This window comes from Macaca fascicularis, chromosome 7 (assembly GCF_037993035.2).
Source record: "Macaca fascicularis isolate 582-1 chromosome 7, T2T-MFA8v1.1".
NCBI classification, from domain to species: domain Eukaryota; kingdom Metazoa; phylum Chordata; class Mammalia; order Primates; family Cercopithecidae; genus Macaca; species Macaca fascicularis.
The window spans coordinates 1,343,634-1,366,541 of NC_088381.1; the positions used below are offsets into that span (position 1 = coordinate 1,343,634).

The 22,908-nt window shown below is 44.9% G+C and overlaps 1 protein-coding gene and 1 long non-coding RNA gene across 25 annotated transcripts in view; one reads left to right on the top strand and one right to left on the bottom strand.

Annotated features, from left to right (window-relative positions):
• The window catches only part of OCA2 (OCA2 melanosomal transmembrane protein), a 460,826-nt gene that overhangs the window by 338,519 nt on the left and 99,399 nt on the right, over positions 1–22,908 (top strand). For 11 of the 24 annotated variants that reach the window (XM_073995278.1, XM_073995276.1, XM_045395166.3 and 8 more), the window contains one exon: positions 7,368–7,958. The exons of the other annotated variants lie outside the window; for them this stretch is intronic. Coding sequence is in view for 8 of the 11 variants with exons in the window: in XM_073995276.1 (XP_073851377.1) it covers positions 7,368–7,452 (85 nt within the window). In the remaining 3 variants the exon portion in view is untranslated. Of the gene's footprint in view, positions 1–7,367; positions 7,959–22,908 lie in introns of those variants that run through there. 24 annotated transcript variants of the gene reach the window in all.
• LOC135971734 (uncharacterized) lies at positions 16,571–21,659 on the bottom strand. The gene is made up of 3 exons (XR_010587958.2): positions 21,515–21,659; positions 21,105–21,341; positions 16,571–18,950 (listed from the first exon to the last, which is right to left on the bottom strand). It is a non-coding gene; the product is annotated as an uncharacterized lncRNA (long non-coding RNA).

A 22,908-nucleotide genomic window follows, 5' to 3' on the forward strand; every position in this document is an offset into this window, starting at 1 on the left:
TTGACCAGACACTGTCGTGGGTTGTTGTGTTTTTCCAGAATTCAATGATCAGGGCTGATATTTTGCAAACATGTTCAGTTATTTTCAAAAACAAAGTTAGGGGGCAGAGCAAGATGGCCGAATAGGAACAGCTCCAGTCTCCAACTCCCAGCGCGAGCGACACAGAAGACTGGTGATTTCTGCATTTTCAACTGAGGTACTGGGTTCATCTCACTGGGGAGTGCCGGAGGATCAGTGCTGGTCAGCTGCTGCAGCCCGACCAGCGAGAGCTGAAGCAGGGCGAGGCATTGCCTCACCTGGGAAGCACAAGGGGGAAGGGAATCCCTTTTCCTAGCCAGGGGAACTGAGACACACAACACCTGGAAAATCAGGTAACTCCCACCCCAATACTGCGCTTTAAGCAAACAGGCACACCAGGAGATCATATCACACACCTGGCCGGGAGGGTCCCACACCCACGGAGCCTCCCTCATTGCTAGCACAGCAGTCTGTGATCTACCGGCAAGGCAGCAGCGAGGCTGGGGGAGGGGTGCCCGCCATTGCTGAGGCTTAAGTAGGTAAACAAAGCTGCTGGGAAGCTCGAACTGGGTGGAGCTCACAGCAGCTCAAGGAAACCTGCTTGTCTCTGTAGACTTCACCTCTGGGGACAGGGCACAGTAAACAATAACAAACACAACAGAAACCTCTGCAGACGCAAACGACTCTGTCTGACAGCTTTGAAGAGAGCAGTGGATCTCCCAACACAGAGGTTGAGATCTGAGAAGGGACAGACTCCCTGCTCAAGTGGGTCCCTGACCCCTGAGTAGCCTAACTGGGAGACATCCCCCACTAGGGGCAGTCTGACACCCCACACCTCACAGGGTGGAGTACACCCTTGAGAGGAAGCTTCCAAAGCAAGAATCAGACAGGTACACTTGCTGTTCAGAAATATTCTATCTTCTGCAGCCTCTGCTGCTGATACCCAGGCAAACAGGGTCTGGAGTGGACCTCAAGCAATCTCCAACAGACCTACAGCTGAGGGTCCTGACTGTTAGAAGGAAAACTATCAAACAGGAAGGACACCTACACCAAAACCCCATCAGTACATCATCATCATCAAAGACCAGAGGCAGATAAAACCACAAAGATGGGGAAAAAGCAGGGCAGAAAAGCTGGAAATTAAAAAAATAAGAGCGCATCTCCCCCGGCAAAGGAGTGCAGCTCATCGCCAGCAACAGATCAAAGCTGGACGGAGAATGACTTTGACGAGATGAGAGAAGAAGGCTTCAGTCCATCAAATTTCTCAGAGCTAAAGGAGGAATTACGTACCCAGCGCAAAGAAACTAAAAATCTTGAAAAAAAAGTGGAAGAATTGATGGCTAGAGTAATTAATGCAGAGAAGGTCATAAACGAAATGAAAGAGATGAAAACCATGACACGAGAAATACATGACAAATGCACAAGCTTCAGTAACCGACTCGATCAACTGGAAGAAAGAGTGTCAGCGATTGAGGATCAAATGAATGAAATGAAGCGAGAAGAGAAACCAAAAGAAAAAAGAAGAAAAAGAAATGAACAAAGCCTGCAAGAAGTATGGGATTATGTAAAAAGACCAAATCTACGTCTGATTGGGGTGCCTGAAAGTGAGGGGGAAAATGGAACCAAGTTGGAAAACACTCTTCAGGATATCATCCAGGACAACTTCCCCAACCTAGTAGGGCAGGCCAACATTCAAATCCAGGAAATACAGAGAACGCCACAAAGATACTCCTCAAGAAGAGCAACTCCAAGACACATAATTGCCAGATTCACCAAAGTTGAAATGAAGGAAAAAATCTTAAGGGCAGCCAGAGAGAAAGGTCGGGTTACCCACAAAGGGAAGCCCATCAGACTAACAGCAGATCTCTCGGTAGAAACTCTACAAGCCAGAAGAGAGTGGGGGCCAATATTCAACATTCTTAAAGAAAAGAATTTTAAACCCAGAATTTCATATCCAGCCAAACTAAGTTTCATAAGTGAAGGAGAAATAAAATCCTTTACAGATAAGCAAATGCTTAGAGATTTTGTCACCACTAGGCCTGCTTTACAAGAGACCCTGAAGGAAGCACTCAACATGGAAAGGAACAACCGGTACCAGCCATTGCAAAAACATGCCAAAATGTAAAGACCATCGAGGCTAGGAAGAAACTGCATCAACTAATGAGCAAAATAACCAGTTAATATCATAATGGCAGGATCAAGTTCACACATAACAATCTTAACCTTAAATGTAAATGGACTAAATGCTCCAATTAAAAGACACAGACTGGCAAACTGGATAAAGAGTCAAGACCCATCAGTCTGCTGTATTCAGGAGACCCATCTCACATGCAGAGACATACATAGGCTCAAAATAAAGGGATGGAGGAAGATTTACCAAGCAAATGGAGAACAAAAAAAAGCGGGGGTTGCAATACTAGTCTCTGATAAAACAGACTTTAAACCATCAAAGATCAAAAGAGACAAAGAAGGCCATTACATAATGGTAAAGGGATCAATTCAACAGGAAGAGCTAACTATCCTAAATATATATGCACCCAATACAGGAGCACCTAGATTCATAAAGCAAGTCCTTAGAGACTTACAAAGAGACTTAGACTCCCATACAATAATAATGGGAGACTTCAACACTCCACTGTCAACATTAGACAGATCAACGAGACAGTTAACAAAGATATCCACGAATTGAACTCATCTCTGCAGCAAGCAGACCTAATAGACATCTATAGAACTCTCCACCCCAAATCAACAGAATATACATTCTTCTCAGCACCACATCGTACTTACTCCAAAATTCACCATATAGTTGGAAGTAAAGCACTCCTCAGCAAATGTACAAGAACAGAAATTATAACAAACTGTCTCTCAGACCACAGTGCAATCAAACTAGAACTCAGGACTAAGAAACTCAATCAAAACCGCTCAACTACATGGAAACTGAACAACCTGCTCCTGAATGACTACTGGGTACATAACGAAATGAAGGCAGAAATAAAGATGTTCTTTGAAACCAATGAGAACAAAGATACAACATACCAGAATCTCTGGGACACATTTAAAGCAGTGTGTAGAGGGAAATTTATAGCACTAAATGCCCACAAGAGAAAGCAGGAAAGATCTAAAATTGACACTCTAACATCGCAATTAAAAGAACTAGAGAAGCAAGAGCAAACACATTCGAAAGCTAGCAGAAGGCAAGAAATAACTAAGATCAGAGCAGAACTGAAGGAGATAGAGACACAAAAAACCCTCCAAAAAATCAATGAATCCAGGAGTTGGTTTTTTGAAAAGATCAACAAAATTGACAGACCACTAGCAAGACTAATAAAGAAGAAAAGAGAGAAGAATCAAATCGACGCAATTAAAAATGATAAAGGGGATATCACCACCGACCCCACAGAAATACAAACTATCATCAGAGAATACTATAAACACCTCTACGCAAATAAACTGGAAAATCTAGAAGAAATGGATAATTTCCTGAACACTTATACTCTTCCAAGACTAAACCAGGAAGAAGTTGAATCCCTGAATAGACCAATAGCAGGCTCTGAAATTGAGGCAATAATTAATAGCCTACCAACCAAAAAAAGTCCAGGACCAGATGGATTCACAGCTGAATTCTACCAGAGGTACAAGGAGGAGTTGGTACCATTCCTTCTGAAACTATTCCAATCAATAGAAAAAGAGGGAATCCTCCCTAACTCATTTTATGAGGCCAACATCATCCTGATACCAAAGCCTGGCAGAGACACAACAAAAAAAGAGAATTTTAGACCAATATCCCTGATGAACATCGATGCAAAAATCCTCAATAAAATACTGGCAAACCGGATTCAGCAACACATCAAAAAGCTTATCCACCATGATCAAGTGGGCTTCATCCCTGGGATGCAAGGCTGGTTCAACATTCGCAAATCAATAAACATAATCCAGCATATAAACAGAACCAAAGACAAGAACCACATGATTATCTCAATAGATGCAGAAAAGGCTTTTGACAAAATTCAACAGCCCTTCATGCTAAAAACGCTCAATAAATTCGGTATTGATGGAACGTACCTCAAAATAATAAGAGCTATTTATGACAAACCCACAGCCAATATCATACTGAATGGGCAAAAACTGGAAAAATTCCCTTTGAAAACTGGCACAAGACAGGGATGCCCTCTCTCACCACTCCTATTCAACATAGTGTTGGAAGTTCTGGCTAGGGCAATCAGGCAAGAGAAAGAAATCAAGGGTATTCAGTTAGGAAAAGAAGAAATCAAATTGTCCCTGTTTGCAGATGACATGATTGTATATTTAGAAAACCCTATTGTTTCAGCCCAAAATCTCCTTAAGCTGATAAGCAACTTCAGCAAAGTCTCAGGATACAAAATTAATGTGCAAAAATCACAAGCATTCTTATACACCAGTAACAGACAAACAGAGAGCCAAATCAGGAATGAACTTCCATTCACAATTGCTTCAAAGAGAATAAAATACCTAGGAATCCAACTTACAAGGGATGTAAAGGACCTCTTCAAGGAGAACTACAAACCACTGCTCAGTGAAATCAAAGAGGACACAAACAAATGGAAGAACATACCATGCTCATGGATAGGAAGAATCAATATCGTGAAAATGGCCATACTGCCCAAGGTAATTTATAGATTCAATGCCATCCCCATCAAGCTACCAATGAGTTTCTTCACAGAATTGGAAAAAACTGCTTTAAAATTCATATGGAACCAAAAAAGAGCCCGCATCTCCAAGACAATCCTAAGTCAAAAGAACAAAGCTGGAGGCATCATGCTACCTGACTTCAAACTATACTACAAGGCTACAGTAACCAAAACAGCATGGTACTGGTACCAAAACAGAGATATAGACCAATGGAACAGAACAGAGTCCTCAGAAAAAATACCACACATCTACAGCCATGTGATCTTTGACAAACCTGAGAGAAACAAGAAATGGGGAAAGGATTCCCTATTTAATAAATGGTGCTGGGAAAATTGGCTAGCCATAAGTAGAAAGATGAAACTGGATCCTTTCCTTACTCCTTATACGAAAATTAATTCAAGATGAATTAGAGACTTAAATGTTAGACCTAATACCATAAAAATCCTAGAGGAAAACCTAGGTAGTACCATTCAGGACATAGGCATGGGCAAAGACTTCATGTCTAAAACACCAAAAGCAACGGCAACAAAAGCCAAAATTGACAAATGGGATCTCATTAAACTAAGGAGCTTCTGCACAGCAAAAGAAACTACCATCAGAGTGAACAGACAACCTACAGAATGGGAGAAAATTTTTGCAATCTACTTATCTGACAAAGGGCTAATATCCAGAACCTACAAAGAACTCAAACAAATTTACAAGAAAAAAACAAACAACCCCATCAAAAAGTGGGCAAAGGATATGAACAGACATTTCTCAAAAGAAGACATTCATACAGCCAACAGACACATGAAAAAATGCTCATCATCACTGGCCATCAGAGAAATGCAAATCAAAACCACAATGAGATACCATCTCACACCAGTTAGAATGGCGATCATTAAAAAGTCAGGAAACAACAGGTGCTGGAGAGGATGTGGAGAAATAGGAACACTTTTACACTGTTGGTGGGATTGTAAACTAGTTCAACCATTATGGAAAACAGTACGGCGATTCCTCAAGGATCTAGAACTAGATGTACCATATGACCCAGCCATCCCATTACTGGGTATATACCCAAAGGATTATAAATTATGCTACTATAAAGACACATGCACACGTATGTTTATTGCAGCACTATTCACAATAGCAAAGACTTGGAATCAACCTAAATGTCCATCAGTGACAGATTGGATTAAGAAAATGTGGCACATATACACCATGGAATACTATGCAGCCATAAAAAAGGATGAGTTTGTGTCCTTTGTAGGGACATGGATGCAGCTGGAAACCATCATTCTTAGGAAACTATCACAAGAACAGAAAACCAAACACCGCATGTTCTCACTCATAGGTGGGAACTGAACAATGAGATCACTTGGACTCAGGAAGGGGAACATCACACACCGGGGCCTATCATGGGGAGGGGGGAGTGGGGAGGGATTGCATTGGGAGTTATACCTGATGTAAATGACAAGTTGATGGGTGCAGCACACCAACATGGCACAAGTATACATATGTAACAAACCTGCACGTTATGCACATGTACCCTACAACTTAAAGTATAATAATAATAAATAAATTTAAAAAATTAAAAAAAAAACAAAGTTAATAAAGTTCAAGAAATTTAAGTAGTTTTCCCAAAATATGGTCTGTGTTTCTTTTTGTTTGTTTGTTTTGTAAAATAAAATGTGTTCAGAAGAGAAGCCAAGAGAATCCTACCACTTTCTTGAAATGCCCAAGTCTGCTCTAGAATTTCAGGAGCTGTCTCGCTCTTGGATGCAGTTTTTATGTTTAACTGTAGCTCTGTTGAGGGTCGCTTGCTGTGGCTCTTTCTGAGTAGCCTCTTCCTACACTTATGGCCAGGGAAGAGAGAATGTCATGATCCTTACTATTATAATTACCACATGCTAGGCTCTTACTGCTAAAAAACTTAAGCCTTTTGAAACCAAAATCGTAATATTTGCAGGGGCTTCCCTTAGTGACCGAGCAGCACTGAGCAATGGCTACAGAGCATGCATTACCCATGCCAAGTGGCATCTGTCAGTCCTTGGAAGCTGGGGTCAGAATTTGTGGAGATGCAGGTACAGTGGAGGTGGCACACAATGAGGGATGCTTTCCTCTTCTTATGACTGCTTTTGTATCTGTGCATGCCCTCCTTGTCCACATGTCTCAACCTCACCGACCACAGAAGAAAAACTTCTTCTTCCCTATTCCTTTCCTTAGACAACAGTTGGCCTTACTTTCCAACACTACTTCTCCAGCTCTCCTTGGCCTTAAGTGTGAGGGACTTCAGGAGCCTGTGGGAAAGTGGGATCTCTGGGAAATCTCCAGAGAAGAAAAGTTGGAAGATGACACAAGCAGAGGAAACATCCAGAGATTTAAATGGTGGCCCAGCACATGGCATTGAAAGACCAACAGTCTAACATTATAGATGAACAAACAGAGGCTCCATATAGCCATTAAATTTTTGAGAAAACCTTAAGCAGGTCTCAAATAAAATTGCACACAATGCAAGATGTCTAATAGCAGCATGCGTTCACATAATTTAGTCTACAACTTTCTGATTTATAGAAATAAAAGGTAGTGAACGTTGTGAAAATGCAAAGGTGCTAAGGCCATGTTCCCATGAGCTATGAGTCCATATCTCATGAGGCTGTCCAGATTTCGGATGCCATAACTCATTTCTCTTTGTATTTCAGGTTGGGCTTCCCAATGATGATTGTGTCCTGCATCGTTGGGATGTGTTATCTTCTTGTGGCTCATGTGGTGGTGGGATGGAATTAATAGACATCCATCTGTCACTCGAAAACTAAAGGAAACTTCATCCATCACAACCCATCAGTCATAAAACTACCCTGACACCACTGTTTGGAGAAGAAAAGGTGCTTACCCTGGAGATGCTATGGAGACACAGTGGAATAGACCTTGACACTAACACTAATTCCGGTGAATGCTGGAACACCGTGGCCTCCTCTCTGTGTCCTTTCTCCCCAAGGACAAAATGTAGAAAACGCGAGATAACTTACTCGAGATTCTCCTCCAGAAAAATACGTATGTTTCAAAACCCTTCCTGCTATACATAGGAAAAGACACACATGCACCCAAAATTGCTTGTGCTGTTTAATTGTCAATTCTCTTGAGGCTAAACACAGTTTGTTTTTTCTTGTAATCACTTTTCATGTTAAAATAACCAGCACTCAAATTGTATGCTCTCTGAATATAGACTTTCTGGGAAAAGGTTTACTGCTTATAAGGAAACATTTTATATATTAAACTGTTCCTTGATAAAAGGCTTTGGAGTAGTTTACATTATGTAAAATTGCATTTTATCCATTTATGTTTTTCTCTGCAGTTTTAAAGTTATCAATTAAAAGTCCAGAAATTTGACTTGCCGAAGATCATAGATATCTTTTAAGGGATATTTTACACATTTAACAGCCAAGAGTAATGATTTTCCATTTTGCAAGTGGTGCATGCTATTTTCATCAATTATGCAGGTGTACAGTGGATACGCTCAGCCCTGCTCTCCCTGCAGGACACTGTGGCTCAGTCAGTGTTTATTAAATGCAGTTCTTTTGTGCAGCATTCCTGAAAGGCAAAGGTAATGAGAACAAAGATCAAGGGGGAGCCCTGTGCTTCCTCCGAGGTGTCCTCTGCTCTGCCTCATCAGTATCATGGTTATGCCCCAGAGGAAGAAGCCCTTCTTCAGTTTCCGATCTTCTGTGCATACCTTGGAATAAAAATGTCTGGGGACACTGCTCCGAAGTGATTGTGTGTCAAGCGTCTGACTTCAAAAGGTCCAAGCTGCTCAGGACACTAAGAACTGCAAAGCAGGAGACCTTTCTGGTTCCATGTCTGCCACGGGCACCCTCAGGGTGGGTGTCCCTGTCTACTGTTCAGAGTCTATATTGTAGAATGGCAACCTAGTTCCTCCCTGAAAGGTTGGGAGTGTTTATGATAATATGCCTTTTGAATTCCTTGCCAGCAAAGCCGATGTGCAACCCTATTTTATTGTAAAATATGGTATTGGACAACATCACCCAGAAGCCTGCAGACACGTGCAGCTGACTGGATGTCCCGGAGGAGCCCCTGCCACAGTCTGTCTAGGAAAGGGTTCTTCCCGCTGCTCCCGCACTGCCTGTACTTTGCTTGGTCTCACTGGACCTGGATGTGCCTGAGCTGGTCACTGAAAAGCATCGTTTCCTCTTCTAGCCCACATCAGGATGCCTGGGGGCAGCACTATCTCCCTCGTGTCCGGCTCCTTCCAGCTCAGCTCATGTCTGCTCTTTCATCCTTTCACATGTCATCCCTTAACAACGCTCAGGCCCTGTCTCCCACCCGCTGCCTCTCCTCATTGGCGCCTCTCTCTACTCTTCAGTCATCCCTTCTCATTCTTGAGACGGAGTCTTGCTCTGTCACCCAGGCTGGAGTGCAGTGGTGCTATCTCAGTTTACTGCAAGCTCCGCCTCCCGGGTTCACACCATTCTCCTGCCTCAGCCTCCCGAGTAGCTGGCACTACAGGCGTCTGCCACCACGCCCGGCTAATTTTTGTGTGTGTGTGTGTTTTTAGTAGAGATGGGGTTTCACTGTGTTAGCCAGGATGGTCTTGATCTCCTGACCTCGTGATCCACCTACCTTGGCCTCCCAAAGTGCTGGAATTACAGGCATGAGCCACCGCGCCCGGCCCAGCCCTTCTCATTCTTAAAAACCATTAGCTCTGGGCTGATTTCTCCCTCTTGCTCATACCCGCAGCCTCCCCTGAGGTTCCTATTCGTGCCCCCCAGTTCTGATTTCTCTGCCCTAACCACCTTCCCCCACTCCCCTCTGTGTTACACCCACCCTGGGTCCCCAGGACCTGCCTAGGTCCTTCATCTCTGTGGTCTTTCTCTGACACTCCAACGCTTCCAGTCATTTACCCCAGGTTACCCTCTAAAACAAACCTTGCCCCGCTGGAACCTCTTGTTCATTGGCCCCGTACATTTTAACTTCCCCTGTCAACTCCCTCTTAGCTGTTTATGCTCTAAAATTTAAAAGTCAACCAACAAACTGTCCCTATGCTACCTTTACTGCCCCTCAATGTTTCTGAGGCGAGTCATCCCACAGGGATGGCTGGTTTTATTTTTAAGTGAAGATTTCAAGCATCAGACAGGCTCTCGGCACTGCCTGGCTCTTTGATTCCATTTCCCTAGCACAGCAGCCAGAGGACTGGCTGGAAACAGGTGGCTGCCCACACTGGGTAAGTGCAAGTGACTGTAGCCAGGGATAGTGCAATCCTTTAGGGTCCGTGAGAGGAGGCAGCTGTGGGTTTCTGAGGGGGAGGGGCCAGTGACCAGGACCTGGAGGTGCAGGGAGCCATGTCCAGAGGGACTGGACGGGAGCCGTGGTCTTCTGCTGGGGCTGTGCCAGCATGAGACACTTGGCAGCCAGGGCGGGGTCCCGGGGGCGAGAGGTGGGCCGTGTGAATCATCCTGAGTTTATGCCTTTCATCCTGTGGCTTCCCTCTGTCCAAGGACTGAACTAGCTGGAAGCCAGGGGACAGGAAGCACTGCTGATGCTGTCCAGGAATGGGAGTGGGGCAGGAGGAGCAGATGGAAGATACTCAGCTTTATGTACTGTTTTGCTCCTCAGCAGATGAAAAGTCCACTTCTGAAGAAAGGAGACACTAAAAGTGCCATGAGCTTTTCCACCCCAGAGTCCACACGAGCTTGCCCACACTCCCTCCTGACATTGTCTCCAGAATTATTAGGTGAACAATCCAGTGCTTATTAAATCCTGTCATTATGATGGAAAAAGACAACCTCGCAGGAAGCAGCTGCGCCTTTGCTATAAACGTTGGACTGCCACAGGCTGTTGTCCTTGCTAGAGTCTGTCTGACGTCACGTGCATAAAGTCCTAAAGGTTATAGGGACTGCAAGGACACCATTGTACAGTCTGAATTCACCGTGAAAATCTAGATGGTGTGTGCTGCAGACGAGGATCTGATCCTCCCTGAGCTTGCATGAGGAGCTGTGCCTTACCTTTGACATACGGCCCCACGCAGGCAATGTGACAGCAGCAGAGTCCATGGAAATCTGAGCCACTTCCTCCTGCAGTGCATGTGTGCCTTCCAGATCTGCTGGGGCCCAGTCTTGCAAATGCAACATACTTTATAACGGAAGATCACTGTGCCCATCCGACGGGACAGTTATGTGGATCAGATAGCCCTTGGCTTGTGATGCACAGCCCAAGTTCTGCAGTCACTCTGTTTCCACAATCAGATCTTCAACCTGCACCAAGGCCCAGTGGCAGCCTGGAGCTGCTTTTCTAGAGAAGACTAGTTCACTAGTCAGAACGGGAAGACAGGGACTTCATTCAAATCTTGAGGTTTGCGCTCCGACTCTCCCCTCAAGGCTTGCCAGCATCTCCCTACAGTGTCTGTGACTGCCCTGGGGATGCCTGCAGCCGTGCTGTGCTATTTCACAAGGCCCAAGTGGCAGGGCACCCAGCATGGCAACCTGGACCTGGGAGCTGCACTTGCTTGCTCTGGTCCCCCTCAAACCTTGTGGTTACCTGCTAATGGGTTAGAGCAGCAAATCCAATATGTTATATGCTGCCTATAAAATTAAAAGTTGACCATCAAGAATTTTTTTTTTTTTATGATTGGTACAACTGTTTCTCACTTTGCAGGGTAATTTCAAGTCACTCATTCCTAAAATTACCATCAGGATGTTGTATTTCTTTTGTGTTACCATCTTGGTATGAGATGGGCAACTTCCTCATGTAATAGGAAACAAACTTGGGAATTCTGATGGTTATTTAACATGATCTCTCTCAGCATTCATTCTGGAGAAGGGGAATAACCATGGGAGGGGTCCACCATTTCACAGGACCAATTATTATGCGGACTTAGCACAAGAATGCACCTGTCACTTGGCCTCTATTCTGTCTTAAGGACCAGAGGATGTTTTGAGTCTCTGAGAATCAGGGAAAATTTAAAACCATTAGGACTATCTAGATATTTCTTACTGGAATGCAAAAGTCACCTGGTAAATGGCCACAGGTCCCTCTGAGGAAGGTGTGGGAAGAGCAGTAAATGCATCCATGGGTCTGTTGCAGGATCTTTCTCAAATGCACCTGGATGACCTCTCTTCAATCAATGACCTGTGAGGCTAGGAACACTCTCAGGTCTGGGAAGCAGCTTGTGTCATTCATCCTTCTTATGATGACTGAAGCTTCTCCCCAGGTCCAGATTCTCTCCAGGTTTCTATGTCAAGCTTCCCATAGAAGCCATTGCTTTGAGCTCTGTGATCCACTTGCCTTTTGGCAGAGGCCTCTGAAGCACAATGTGGTAACGGCGCCTGCCTTGACTATGACAATTCAGCACACCCCTGGTCTTCACCACCTTGGAATCCCGTTATTCCTACTGAGAAAAGAGAACTTTATTCCATTACTGCCTCTCCTACTGTCAGCAACAGTCTCCAAAGGACAGATGTCAGAGACTTCTAAGGACACTGGTGGCCCCCCCGCAACACTGCATTTATTAATGCTTCAATGCAGGAAGTGTCCACTGGATTCTTTCATAGGGAATGCTAGGGAACAGCTGAGTAGGGGACACATAAAAATCTGAGCCTTTGGACTCCTTTCTTTATATGCCCAATATTAACCAACTGTGCATATTAAATAACACCTGTTCCAAGTGGTCAAGCTAACACATTAAGTCTCAAATTCCCGGTGAGTGTGCCTGTCCAGAAATTTGGCCCATTCAAGCCTTGTGTTTTATCCTCTGGGATGTAATATACTTAGATTCCATTTCCTTAAGTGGAATCCAAAGAGGGGTGTAGTTCTGTAACTTTTTCAATAGGCAGGTTAATTTGTCTTGAAGACTTTCTACTTCTCTATCCAGGATGCGTTAGTATCTTGTAAGAGCCCTGGAGAAAATGAGGGGTATTGAGGGATGAATCTTGAGACAAATACACATCAGTTTGTGAGGCAACTAACCCAGGTCCAGTCACTAGATGGCTTTAAGTGGAGAAAAGAGGGATGGGCTTGTGGATCATAGGGAGATAGCATGATTCTTCACACTTAACTCTTGGTCAAGATTGTCTTTGCTAACACCTATGCTTGCAAATAAATTTTAGGATAAGCTTGCTTATGCCTATTTAAAAAAAAAAACTTGACCTGATGTGATAGAAATCACACTAAACCTACAAGTGAATTTGGGCAGAATTGTCAATTTTACTATGTTGAGCTTTCCATCCCTTGGATATGATATGTCTCTCCATTTATTTAGGTCTCTTCTGGTTTCTTTCATCAACATCTTACAATTTTCAGCATACATAACCTGGACAAGTTTTATTAGATTTATAATTCAGTATTTAATATTCTTTGAAGAGAAAGGTACTGTGTTTCAAATTTCACTTCCAAATGTGCATAATTAACATGTAGAAATGTGATTGATTTGTGTGTATAGATCCGGTCGGTATACCATGGCCTTGTTGAGTTCACTTATCAGTTATAGAATTAAAAAAAATTCCTTGGTATTTTTTATGTAGATCATTATGTCATCTACTAATAGGAACATTTTCATTTCTGCCTTCTCAATCTTTATGCCTTTAATATATATTTTTTGCCTTATTCTGGCAGTTAGAACTCATGAGAAGAAATTTGGCCATTCATTCACTAAGCTAGATCTACTTGCAACAACTTCTTTCAGTTTTTCTTCATTTTGGAAGAGTTTCATTTCACCTTCATTCTTGAAGGAAGTCTTACTGGACATGGCATTCTTAGTTGACAGTTTCTTTCGGCCCTTGAAAAATGCTCTGTTACTTCCCTGTGCCCATATGGTTTCTGATGAGGAATGTACTGTCATTCAAATTGATTTTCCCCTATAGGGAAGTTGTCATTTCTCTCTTGCTGCTTTGAGGAATTTCTTCTTTCTTTTTATTTAATTTCAGGGATTTGATTATGTTGTGGCTTAGTATGGATTTCTTTGAGTTTATTGTTTTTGAAGTTTGCTCAGCTTTGTGAACTTTAGATTTCTTTTACCAAAATTGGGAAGTTTTCAGTTAATAATTATCCAAATACTCCTTCAGCCCCATTCTCTTTCTCTTCTTCTAGAACTCCAGTGATACAAATGTTGATTACAGTCTTTAAGGCTCTGTTTTTTTTTTTTTTTTAATGTTTTCTCTCTGTGTTCGTATTGGATGAATTTTATTGATCTGACCTCAAGTTCAGTAATTCTATACTCTGTCATCTCCACTCTACTCATGAACCCATTCAGCATTTTATTTTTATCATTATTGTAGCTTTCTGTGTTTAGTTTTCATTTGGTTCGTTTATTTATTGCTTATTCATTGCCTATTGAATCATTTTGTAATATAGGCTTTAGAATCCTTGTCATATAATTTGTACAACTGACTTCTCCTAGTGTTGGCATCAGCTGATTGTCTTTTCTTATCCAAGTTCTAATTTTCTGGTTCATTGCGTGACAGATGATCTATAATTACATACTGGAAAAACTGGCTATTAGGAGATTATGGATTATATTTAAAGGTTGTATTTTAGCAAGCAGTTACCCTTTTTAGGTTTGGCACTTTTGTGCACTGCAGCTCCAGTGACTGTCTAGTTTTGGGAGCTGATGCCATGCTATTTTGGTCTGCTTGCTTTATCATTGGTGTCGATGCTTCCACTGCTCCCTGCTGATGCTGCTTGAAGATGTGGAGAAAATATCCAGGTCAGGCCACCTAGTGTCCCTAGGAGGAGGGGATCTTCTGACTTGCTCATTTGTTTTGAGGTTCTCCCTGCACTGTGGAGTAGTGCCGACCATGAGCATTTCCCAGCCCAGGTGGTTTGGGATCAGGATATTCCTCATAGGTGCATCCTGGCCTGTGTCTCTGGGCTGAGGAAGGAATTCATCAGGCTTGTTGGGAAGAGGAACACTTATTGTCAGTGGGGATTCAGATTGATGTCCCTAGTTGGTTCTTCCGGGCTCACCTGGTATTGTAAGTGGGACTTATGTTCAGCTTGAAGGAAGAGAGAGCCCATCTGGTCTGTGTTCTGGAAACATTCTAGCTGGGTCACCTTCTTCTGTTGAGTGGAGGGTGTGGGTGCCCCACCACTATATTGTTCTTCCTACCCTGGATTCCAAACCAGGTCACCTTCCTCATCCACATTTCAGAGTTCTCCTTTGGTCATCTCAAGTTTCTAAGATTCATAATTGTACGGAGTGGGGAGGAACAGGCAGAAGTACAACTTTCTGGAAATGTCATCTTTTCTAGACCAAAATTCTCATTTGCTGTTGAGAAAGAAGTCATGTAATCAAACAATACTTTTTTTTTTTAATACATGTTAAAACTAGGTTTAAGATAAGCATAGCACTATTTCTTTAATTTCAAATTGGAGAGAGTTAGTTTTAGGTCAACAGGTACAACTTAGAAACAGGTTTTAAGTAACCTCCCTATTTAATTCTTATATGGGTTCTTTCCATAAAAGCTAACATCTGGGTGGTTCCGCACTGAGAACACAGCTCACTGTTCCCCTCAGTCAGTTCCAGGCCGGCCTGTCCACTGCATGGCCTTTGTCACCCTGACACTGGCTCCCCAGCATCTAAAACCAGCAGTTTTAGTCTGGTCTTGAAACTGTTGGCTGAACATGATGCCCAGAACTGGCTGCTGTACACCACAATGTCAATTTTCAGCAGCTTCCCACTTTCTCAAAGTAGCTTTGTCCAGGATAAGGAAGACCGACTGAACACTTACTCACATTTCCCATTTCTACATTTTCTGCAGGACATTTTTTGTGCTGTATATAATCACAGTTCTTCCCACGTCACCATGCCCCAGCAGGGGTCCTTGGCCCCATGTGACTCTCACGACCATACCCCACCTGCACTGGCCTGCGGCTGGGCTGGAGTCCCCTCCTCACTGTGTGGTTGGAGGGGGTGGGGGGCTGGAGGTGCTCACTGAGTCTGTCTGTGTGCCTGTTTCCTGGGCAGTGATCTGATGGTGTTAAATTTTCAAATGGAGGAGACGGTAAGTGAAATTAATACATTTAGGAGTGACAAGTTTTGGGGAAAATGGAGTCAAGTCATTTTAAACAGGTTGGTTGGGAGGGAACATCTGAACAGACATCTTGAGTCAGGGTTCTTGTCACAACCAGGAGGTCTGTAGCATGAGCAGGATGAGTGAGGGAGGAACCAGGGTCTGATTCTGCCGAACTGTAGGTTAGTGCCTGGAAGCAGCAGCTAGATAAATGGATGGGGATATGGGAGAGAAGGGAGTACATCCCACTGTCCTAGAAGTGGGATGCTGTCTCCACTGCCGCATCAAAGGCCAAAGTTGGAGGAGGGAGGAGACTGACTTTATTTAGGTTGTCGCCATAGGAGGACACCCCAGATCTGAAGAGCAGTGTCGTGGCTGGGGGTTATCTTGGAATTTTACAGGGAGGGTTAACCAGTTGCCGAGGAGGCGACTCACAGCTGGGGTTGTTCCGCAGAAGAGGAAATCTCCATCAGTTTTCTGAACAGAGATTGTTTTTCTCTGTAGTTAGCTAGTTTCAGGGGAATAAAAGGTTCTAATTTCTATTTTATTTTATTTTATTTTATTGATACAGAGTCTTGCTCTGTCGCCCAGGCTGGAGTGCAGTGGCATGATCTCAGCTCACTGCAACCTCCACTTCCCACGTTCAAGTAATTCTCCTGCTTCAGCCTCCTGAGTAGCTATTACAGGGACACACCACCATGCCTGGTTAATTTTTGTATTTTTAGTAGAGATGGGGTTTCACCATGTTGGCCAGGCTTGTCTCGAACTCCTGACCTCATGATCCACCTGCCTCGCCCTCCCACAGTGCTGGGATTACATGTGTGAGCCACTGTGCCAAGCCAAAAAGTTCTAACTTTAATGTCGACAAGGAGTGAAACTCTGTAAAATGTTTAAAGAGGTTTATTCTGAACCAAATATGAGTGACCAAGGCCTGAAGCACTGTCTCAAGAGGTCCTGAGAATATGTGCCCAAGGTGGTTGGGTTAGAGCTTGGTTTTATACATTTTAGGGGGGCAGAAGAAGTTACAAGCAGACATCAAGCAATACATGTAAGGTGTACATTGGTTTGGTCCAGACAGGTGGGACAACTTGAAGCAGGGGGCTTCCAAGTCATAGATGGATTCAGGGTTTTCTGATTGGCAACTGGTTGAAAGAGTTATTATCTAAAGACCTGGAATGAATTGAAAGGAGTGCCTGGGGTTGTGGACACCAAGGTTCTAATTATGTAGGTGAAATCTCTTAGGTAGCTGCCCTTAGAGGCAATAGATGGCAAATGTTTCCTATTCAGACCTTTAAAAGGTGCCAGAATCTTAGTTAATTCTCTTCTGGATCAGGAAAAGGCCTGGAAGGGAAGGTGGATTCCCTACACAACATAAATTTCCCCCAACAAGAGAAAGCTTTGCAGGGCCATTTCAAAATATGTCAGAGTGTCAGAGGTATTCAAACCAGAGCAACTACATCTTGGGTGAGGGCTAGGAAAATAAGGCTGGGACTTGCTGGTCTGCATTCCCAGAAAGTTAGGTATTCCTAGCCACTAGAGGTTAAGGGAACAGATTGAGAAGGTTTACTAAACACATCCAGACTTGGGAGTGTCCAGATATCCCAATATCTTGAGAATAAAGGGATTCCTAATTTTGCTTTAAAGATAATAATATTGATTCCTGCAAAATATGGTAATTAAGAAAATTAATCCTTCACCACAAACCCTTGCAGCACAGCACATCTCGCCGTATCTTTTTTTATCCTATATACGTACACATACGAGCATTGTACCTACGGTGGACACGTTTCCTCCTACTTTCAGAAATGCCCTACTCTGTCTATGGAGTAGCTGCACTTTCACCACTTTACTTTCTTAATAAACTTGCTTTTGCTTTGCACTGTGGACTCGCCCTGAATTCTTTCTTGCGGGAGATCCAAGAACCCTCTTTTGGGGTCTGGATCGGGACTCCATTTTGTGGTAAAATACTTCAGGTTCTTTTAGGGCCTGCTAGCTGTCATGTGATGTTGTACTAGAGTCAGGTTGGAATTTGGTCTCTTACTGGTACAAAAGGTCTGCTTTGTCAGAATCTCTGGTCAACTGTGCCTGAATTCCAAAGGGAGGAGGGTATCATGAGACATGTCTGACTCAGCTTCCCCTCATGGCCTGAATTAGTTTTCCAGGTTTCTTTGGAATGCCTTTGGCCAAGAGAGGGGTCCATCAGTCAGTTGGGTGGAGAGGGGTAGAACTTTATTTTTTGTTGACATTACCTAATCAATGGCAAGGAACAGTTTTAATGTTATCTAATCAATAATAAGTCCAACAGCAGGAGGTCAGAGGGTCTGTGTTTGGATGTGTCAGCTGCATATACATGGTGTCCGGGTAATCCTGTCTCAACAGAGCAACATTCAAATAAAATTCATCCAGCAATTGAGAATAATTGAATATGGAATGTAAATCTTTTACTGGCATTTTGACAGAGAAACCCAAAGGGCCAATGCAAAAACCACAGCACAACTTGTGAAGAGCAAATCCTTTTTCTCTGCTTCTTGCCCCATCACCAGCCCTGCTGGCCTGACCCCTGGTTTTCCCTCCATTTCTCCACCTCGTGCCCACGGTTCCCCCATCCAGACCAGCCTCTGGCTTTCTCCATCCCTGCCTGCCCTCATTGTCAATGTCAAGTTCCCACCATCCTGCTTTTGCTTGCTTTAAATTTAGCAGCTCTTTTCCCACCTGATTTTAATGAATTTATCAACTTTTAAAAGACCACCATCCCCCTCCGCTGGCCCCACCAGGTCTTACAGAGCCAGGCTGAGGGTGCAGAGGGGCTGACACCCCAGATCTTAGTCATTGTTGTTGATTGTCTTTGCCTCTGTTTCCTGCCTGTCTTTGGGGCTAAGGACGCTAAATCGAGGGGCAGGTGTTGCTGCAGTGTGTCTGGGCCAGCTGCGGGCACTGCCCGAACTGACCTTCAGTCTTTCTCACACTACTTCATGGACTCTGCAGTGTAGGAAATCAGTGAGAGGTTTCCTGGGGGGGATATGGGTTACAGGGAAGCATCTGTGGCCAGGGAGCAGCTGGTAGACAGCCAAAAGCAGAGACACGGTGGCCAGGTGTGAAGGTGAAAGGCACATGTTCAGGACCTGGCTGTGGGAGGGAAGCCAGCTGGCCTCGGGGCAGGAGTGCTGGTGAAGGAGACTGCCGAGAGTCAAGGGCCATCAGCTTCCCCAGCTGCACAAGCTGATGGAAAGCATTTGCTCTGTGCTATCCAGACATAAGCTGTGCCTGAAAAGCAAGGATATTTGATTGAAACCCACTCGCCCTATGATGGTGGGCTCCTGGTCTAAGGGCAGCAGGTGTTTAGTTGCTGAATTCACTAATTCATGGCCTCCCTGGGCCCCACTGTGTTTCTGGGCCTGATACGTGGACAGACCATCTATGACATGGACAGAGGTGTGCTGTTGCGTCGCTGACACTCTGGAATAAGCTTCCTGGGCAGACAGAGGAGAGCAGGAGCAAAATTCCACCAGAAGGCTTCCGGGCGGCTCTCTGCCCTGGTGCTCAATAAGCCTGGACGAGGGACCACGATGAGCGTGTTGTTTTGTTGGACTGTAGCTGATGTTCCTCCCATCAGCCTGAAAGCGACTGGAATAAAGCGTGTCCCCACCCCTTTCTCAGGAGTGTGCAGAGTGTCTCTGTCCTCTCGCTTGTCTCTGCAGCCACTGGCAGTGCAGCCCGTACAGACTCATGGCCGTGCAGACTGGGACGCGTGCCATTCGGATTTCCTCTTGCCAGTAATTGGCAGCTATGCTGGGTGACCGGGCAGCCAGCTTCCCTGCAGATGCCTTTTGGTAAAGTGCCACTGTGAGCCAGGGCACCAGGGTTCTCCCTCCCCAAGCTTGTGGGTGCTAAGAGGCGAGATGTGCTATGCAGAGAAGCAGCAGGATCGCAGAGGCAGCCAATGGGGAGCCTTGCAGAACGTCTACCCTGATGGCATTTTTTGCCGCGGATGAATTAAAAACAAGCTTCCTAATTAAGTGCCTAATCGAATACTCAGCCTCCCGAGGTGTGTACAGAAGAAACGGAAGACGGCTTTTGGCCTCCAGGGGCTTTCATTAAGCATTCCATATTTCATCATTTTCTCCCACTTCCTTCACTCCCCGGGGCCAGGGCCACACGTGCTGCTTCTGGACTCCTCAGAGGGCCTTATGTATGGTGAGCCCTTAAACAAGCTGTGTGTGGACTAATGCATCATTTCGGATTCTATCTTACATATAAAGAGAGTTTGAGATGCCTGAGGGATTCTTTTAGTGACGAAGCCAAATTACAGCCAGTTAGGTTCAAGCTGTTCCCTTGTTTTGCTCTCTTCGCCTCATCCTTTCCTGGTGTTTTGCACAGCTTGCTTCTGCAGGCAATGTGCAGAAAGCTTTAAGGGAATGTGGCCCGGTGCTGCATCCTCCATTGCCTATAAGTCTTACCAGCCTCAGCTCTGCCATCGTGCTACTTCTGCCTCTCAGTCTTCGGCCTGGGATGGGACTCTCGGGGTGGGAGGTGATTGGCTTTTGTCCCCCTCCCACATGGCCCTTCCCTTGACCTATGCACAGTTGGTCTGGGCTGGTCTGACCTTTTGACAAATTCTTGAAGACTGACCTTTCCCCAGGCATGTTGTCTGTCCAAGGTTCCACAGCTGCTTTGCAGTGCATCAACATCGTGCTTTAGAGCACTGGAGAATGATGTTTAACTTGCAATCTGCAGCCAGAGAGGCCCCATTTGCTTTGTCAGTGCTCACTCTCACCGCCCTTCCACCATCAAGGCCCAACCAGAAGGCAGGGCATGTGTTCTCTCCTCCCGTCTTGCCCTGGAGCTGGCACAGTGCTCTTCTAGACAACACTGAGCACGTGTAGGCAAAATGAACATATCACCTGCCTCCAAGCAAAGGCATAGCTGCCACAGTTCAGATAAGTCTGCAACGTGTATTTCCGAAAACCATCATTTTCAGCAAAAGAAAATGTCAAGAGGAGGATGTTTAAATCCTTGTCTAAATGTCCAGTCCTTAGAGAAAACAGCTTGGTTAAGTTGCTTCTGTTTTCGTGCTGAATTGCTTTGCAGGATGATTAATGTTAATCATGTAGCAATAATGAGACTATACTAAATGTACCATCTCAAACAATTTGTATGACACATTTGAATAAAAGTAATTTGAAACAATTCATAGTGGCATTGTTACACTTTCCCTGAGCTCTGCTCTCCTAGAAACCTCAAGGTTAAGAAGCCCCCCGTCCCCTCCCTTATCTTTTTGTCCCCCAGGAAAAGGCTTACTGCCAAGATCCACCCTTCCCCATGTGACTTACATTAAACTCTGGAATGCCCCTTGTTTATCTGGGATAAGGCCAGGCACAGACCCTCATAAATAATTAGCTGGACTTTGTCCCCACTCACCAGTCTGGACAAAACATTCAGTAACTTGACTTGGCCAACCATACTCAGGATCCTGTCCCACTGCCAGATGCAGACCCATCCTTTTTCACGTCTGCTGAGAATGTTTTCTGCTCAGCCCTGGGGTCGCAGCACCAGCTCACTCCTCTTACTAGACCCTATGTGTGTAAGGGATGCGTTTCTCAGGCATCTTCATTCTGACGTGTCCAGCTGGTGAAGTCGTAGTTATATTTTCATGATCTAAGACACAGACATTTTGTCTTGGTGAGGGTTAGAGGCCTCAGCCATAAGCAGGCCTGAGGTAAGAGCTGTGCCGTACACAAGGCTGTGCTGGAAAGCCTCGCTGCCACCCACCCTATTACCCACAGCTCTGGAAATGCTGCTGAGCCTTCAGCTTCCTCTACTCTACTCACTGTTACCAAACTCAGCAAGGGACCGCCAAGCTTCTTGCAGGTCTGCTTCTCGGGGATTTGGGTGGGATAGATGAGGAGAAATAGGACTCATTTCAGGAGGCTGGAGACTCGTGAGACAAGCATGGGAGCTTCTCTCAGATCTGCTGAGTGTGTAGGGACAGAGACAGAACAGGGCACAGCCTGGGCTCGGCCAAGCCAGCCTCTGCCTGTGCCTAGCTCTGCTGGCACACGGGGAGCAGAGGTCACTGCTTCTTCAGGCAGGATCTGAATTAATCTGCTTATTCCAGTCACCAGGATTAATATTTAATAAGCACTTGTTCACCTGCTTGTCCTCCCCATGAGGTCCTTAGAAAGCAAAGACCATGTGTAACTCAACTCTGCATTTCCAGCACATGGCAAATGTCTGTACATACTTGCACTGCATGTACTTTTGTTGACTCAATTGATGAATTAGGTTAAGTCACCCTTCACCTCTCCTTCTTCTTCTCTCCTAGTGGAGAGATGACCAGCTGCACAGCTGCACAAGTGGACCCAGGAAGGCTCTGATGCCCTTCGCCGACCCTCCCAGGGGCAATGGTCAGGGCTGCAGCCTATGGCCCCCGGGACTGTGTCTGAATTGGGAGGATGGGCATGGGGCTGGCCTCTGGTGAAAAATGTAGGGGACCTTTTGATCATTTCCTGTCCCTCCACAGCCAAGAACACTCAAGCTGACCCTGCTGGAAATAGGGAGTCACACCCAAGCACAGGGCTGGTCACAGAGTTCAGAAATGCCATCCTTATTGGCCTTTTATTCTAAACGACATTTCTGAAAGCAGCATATGGGCACAGCACACTGTGCTGGAAGTCACGTTTATGGAAGCAGAGGCCACCTATCAACAGAACAGTTTCTCAAGACAGGAAAGTGGAAGACAACATCCAATTCATTTTCTTATTACTCATTCACCAAAAGTAACCAGTGTATAGTTAAACATACACCTTAAACAGTAGTGTGCTGAGGGAAAGGGCCTGAAATGCAAATCTCACCTGTACCTCTGCACTCCTGAGTCACGTCCTCTGCTGACAGTGATCTCTGAAACATCTGCCAACTCTTTGGGAGACGGCGGCTTCTGTAGTTGAGGTAAACGAGCTCTTCATGGGTGCATGGAGGGAGACGAGGAAGATACAGGATTTATGCCTGAGGTAGATCCGGTTGGAGGTACGAGAATTCATGTGCTTAGAAATCATTAATATTGACCAGGCGCGGTGGCTCACGCCTGTAATCCCAGCACTTTGGGAGGCCAGGGTGGGTGGATCACCTGAGGTCAGGAGTTCGAGGCCCTCCTGGCCAACATGGTGAAATCCGTCTCTACTAAAAATACAAAAATTAGCCAGGCATGGTGGCGCGCACCTGTAAT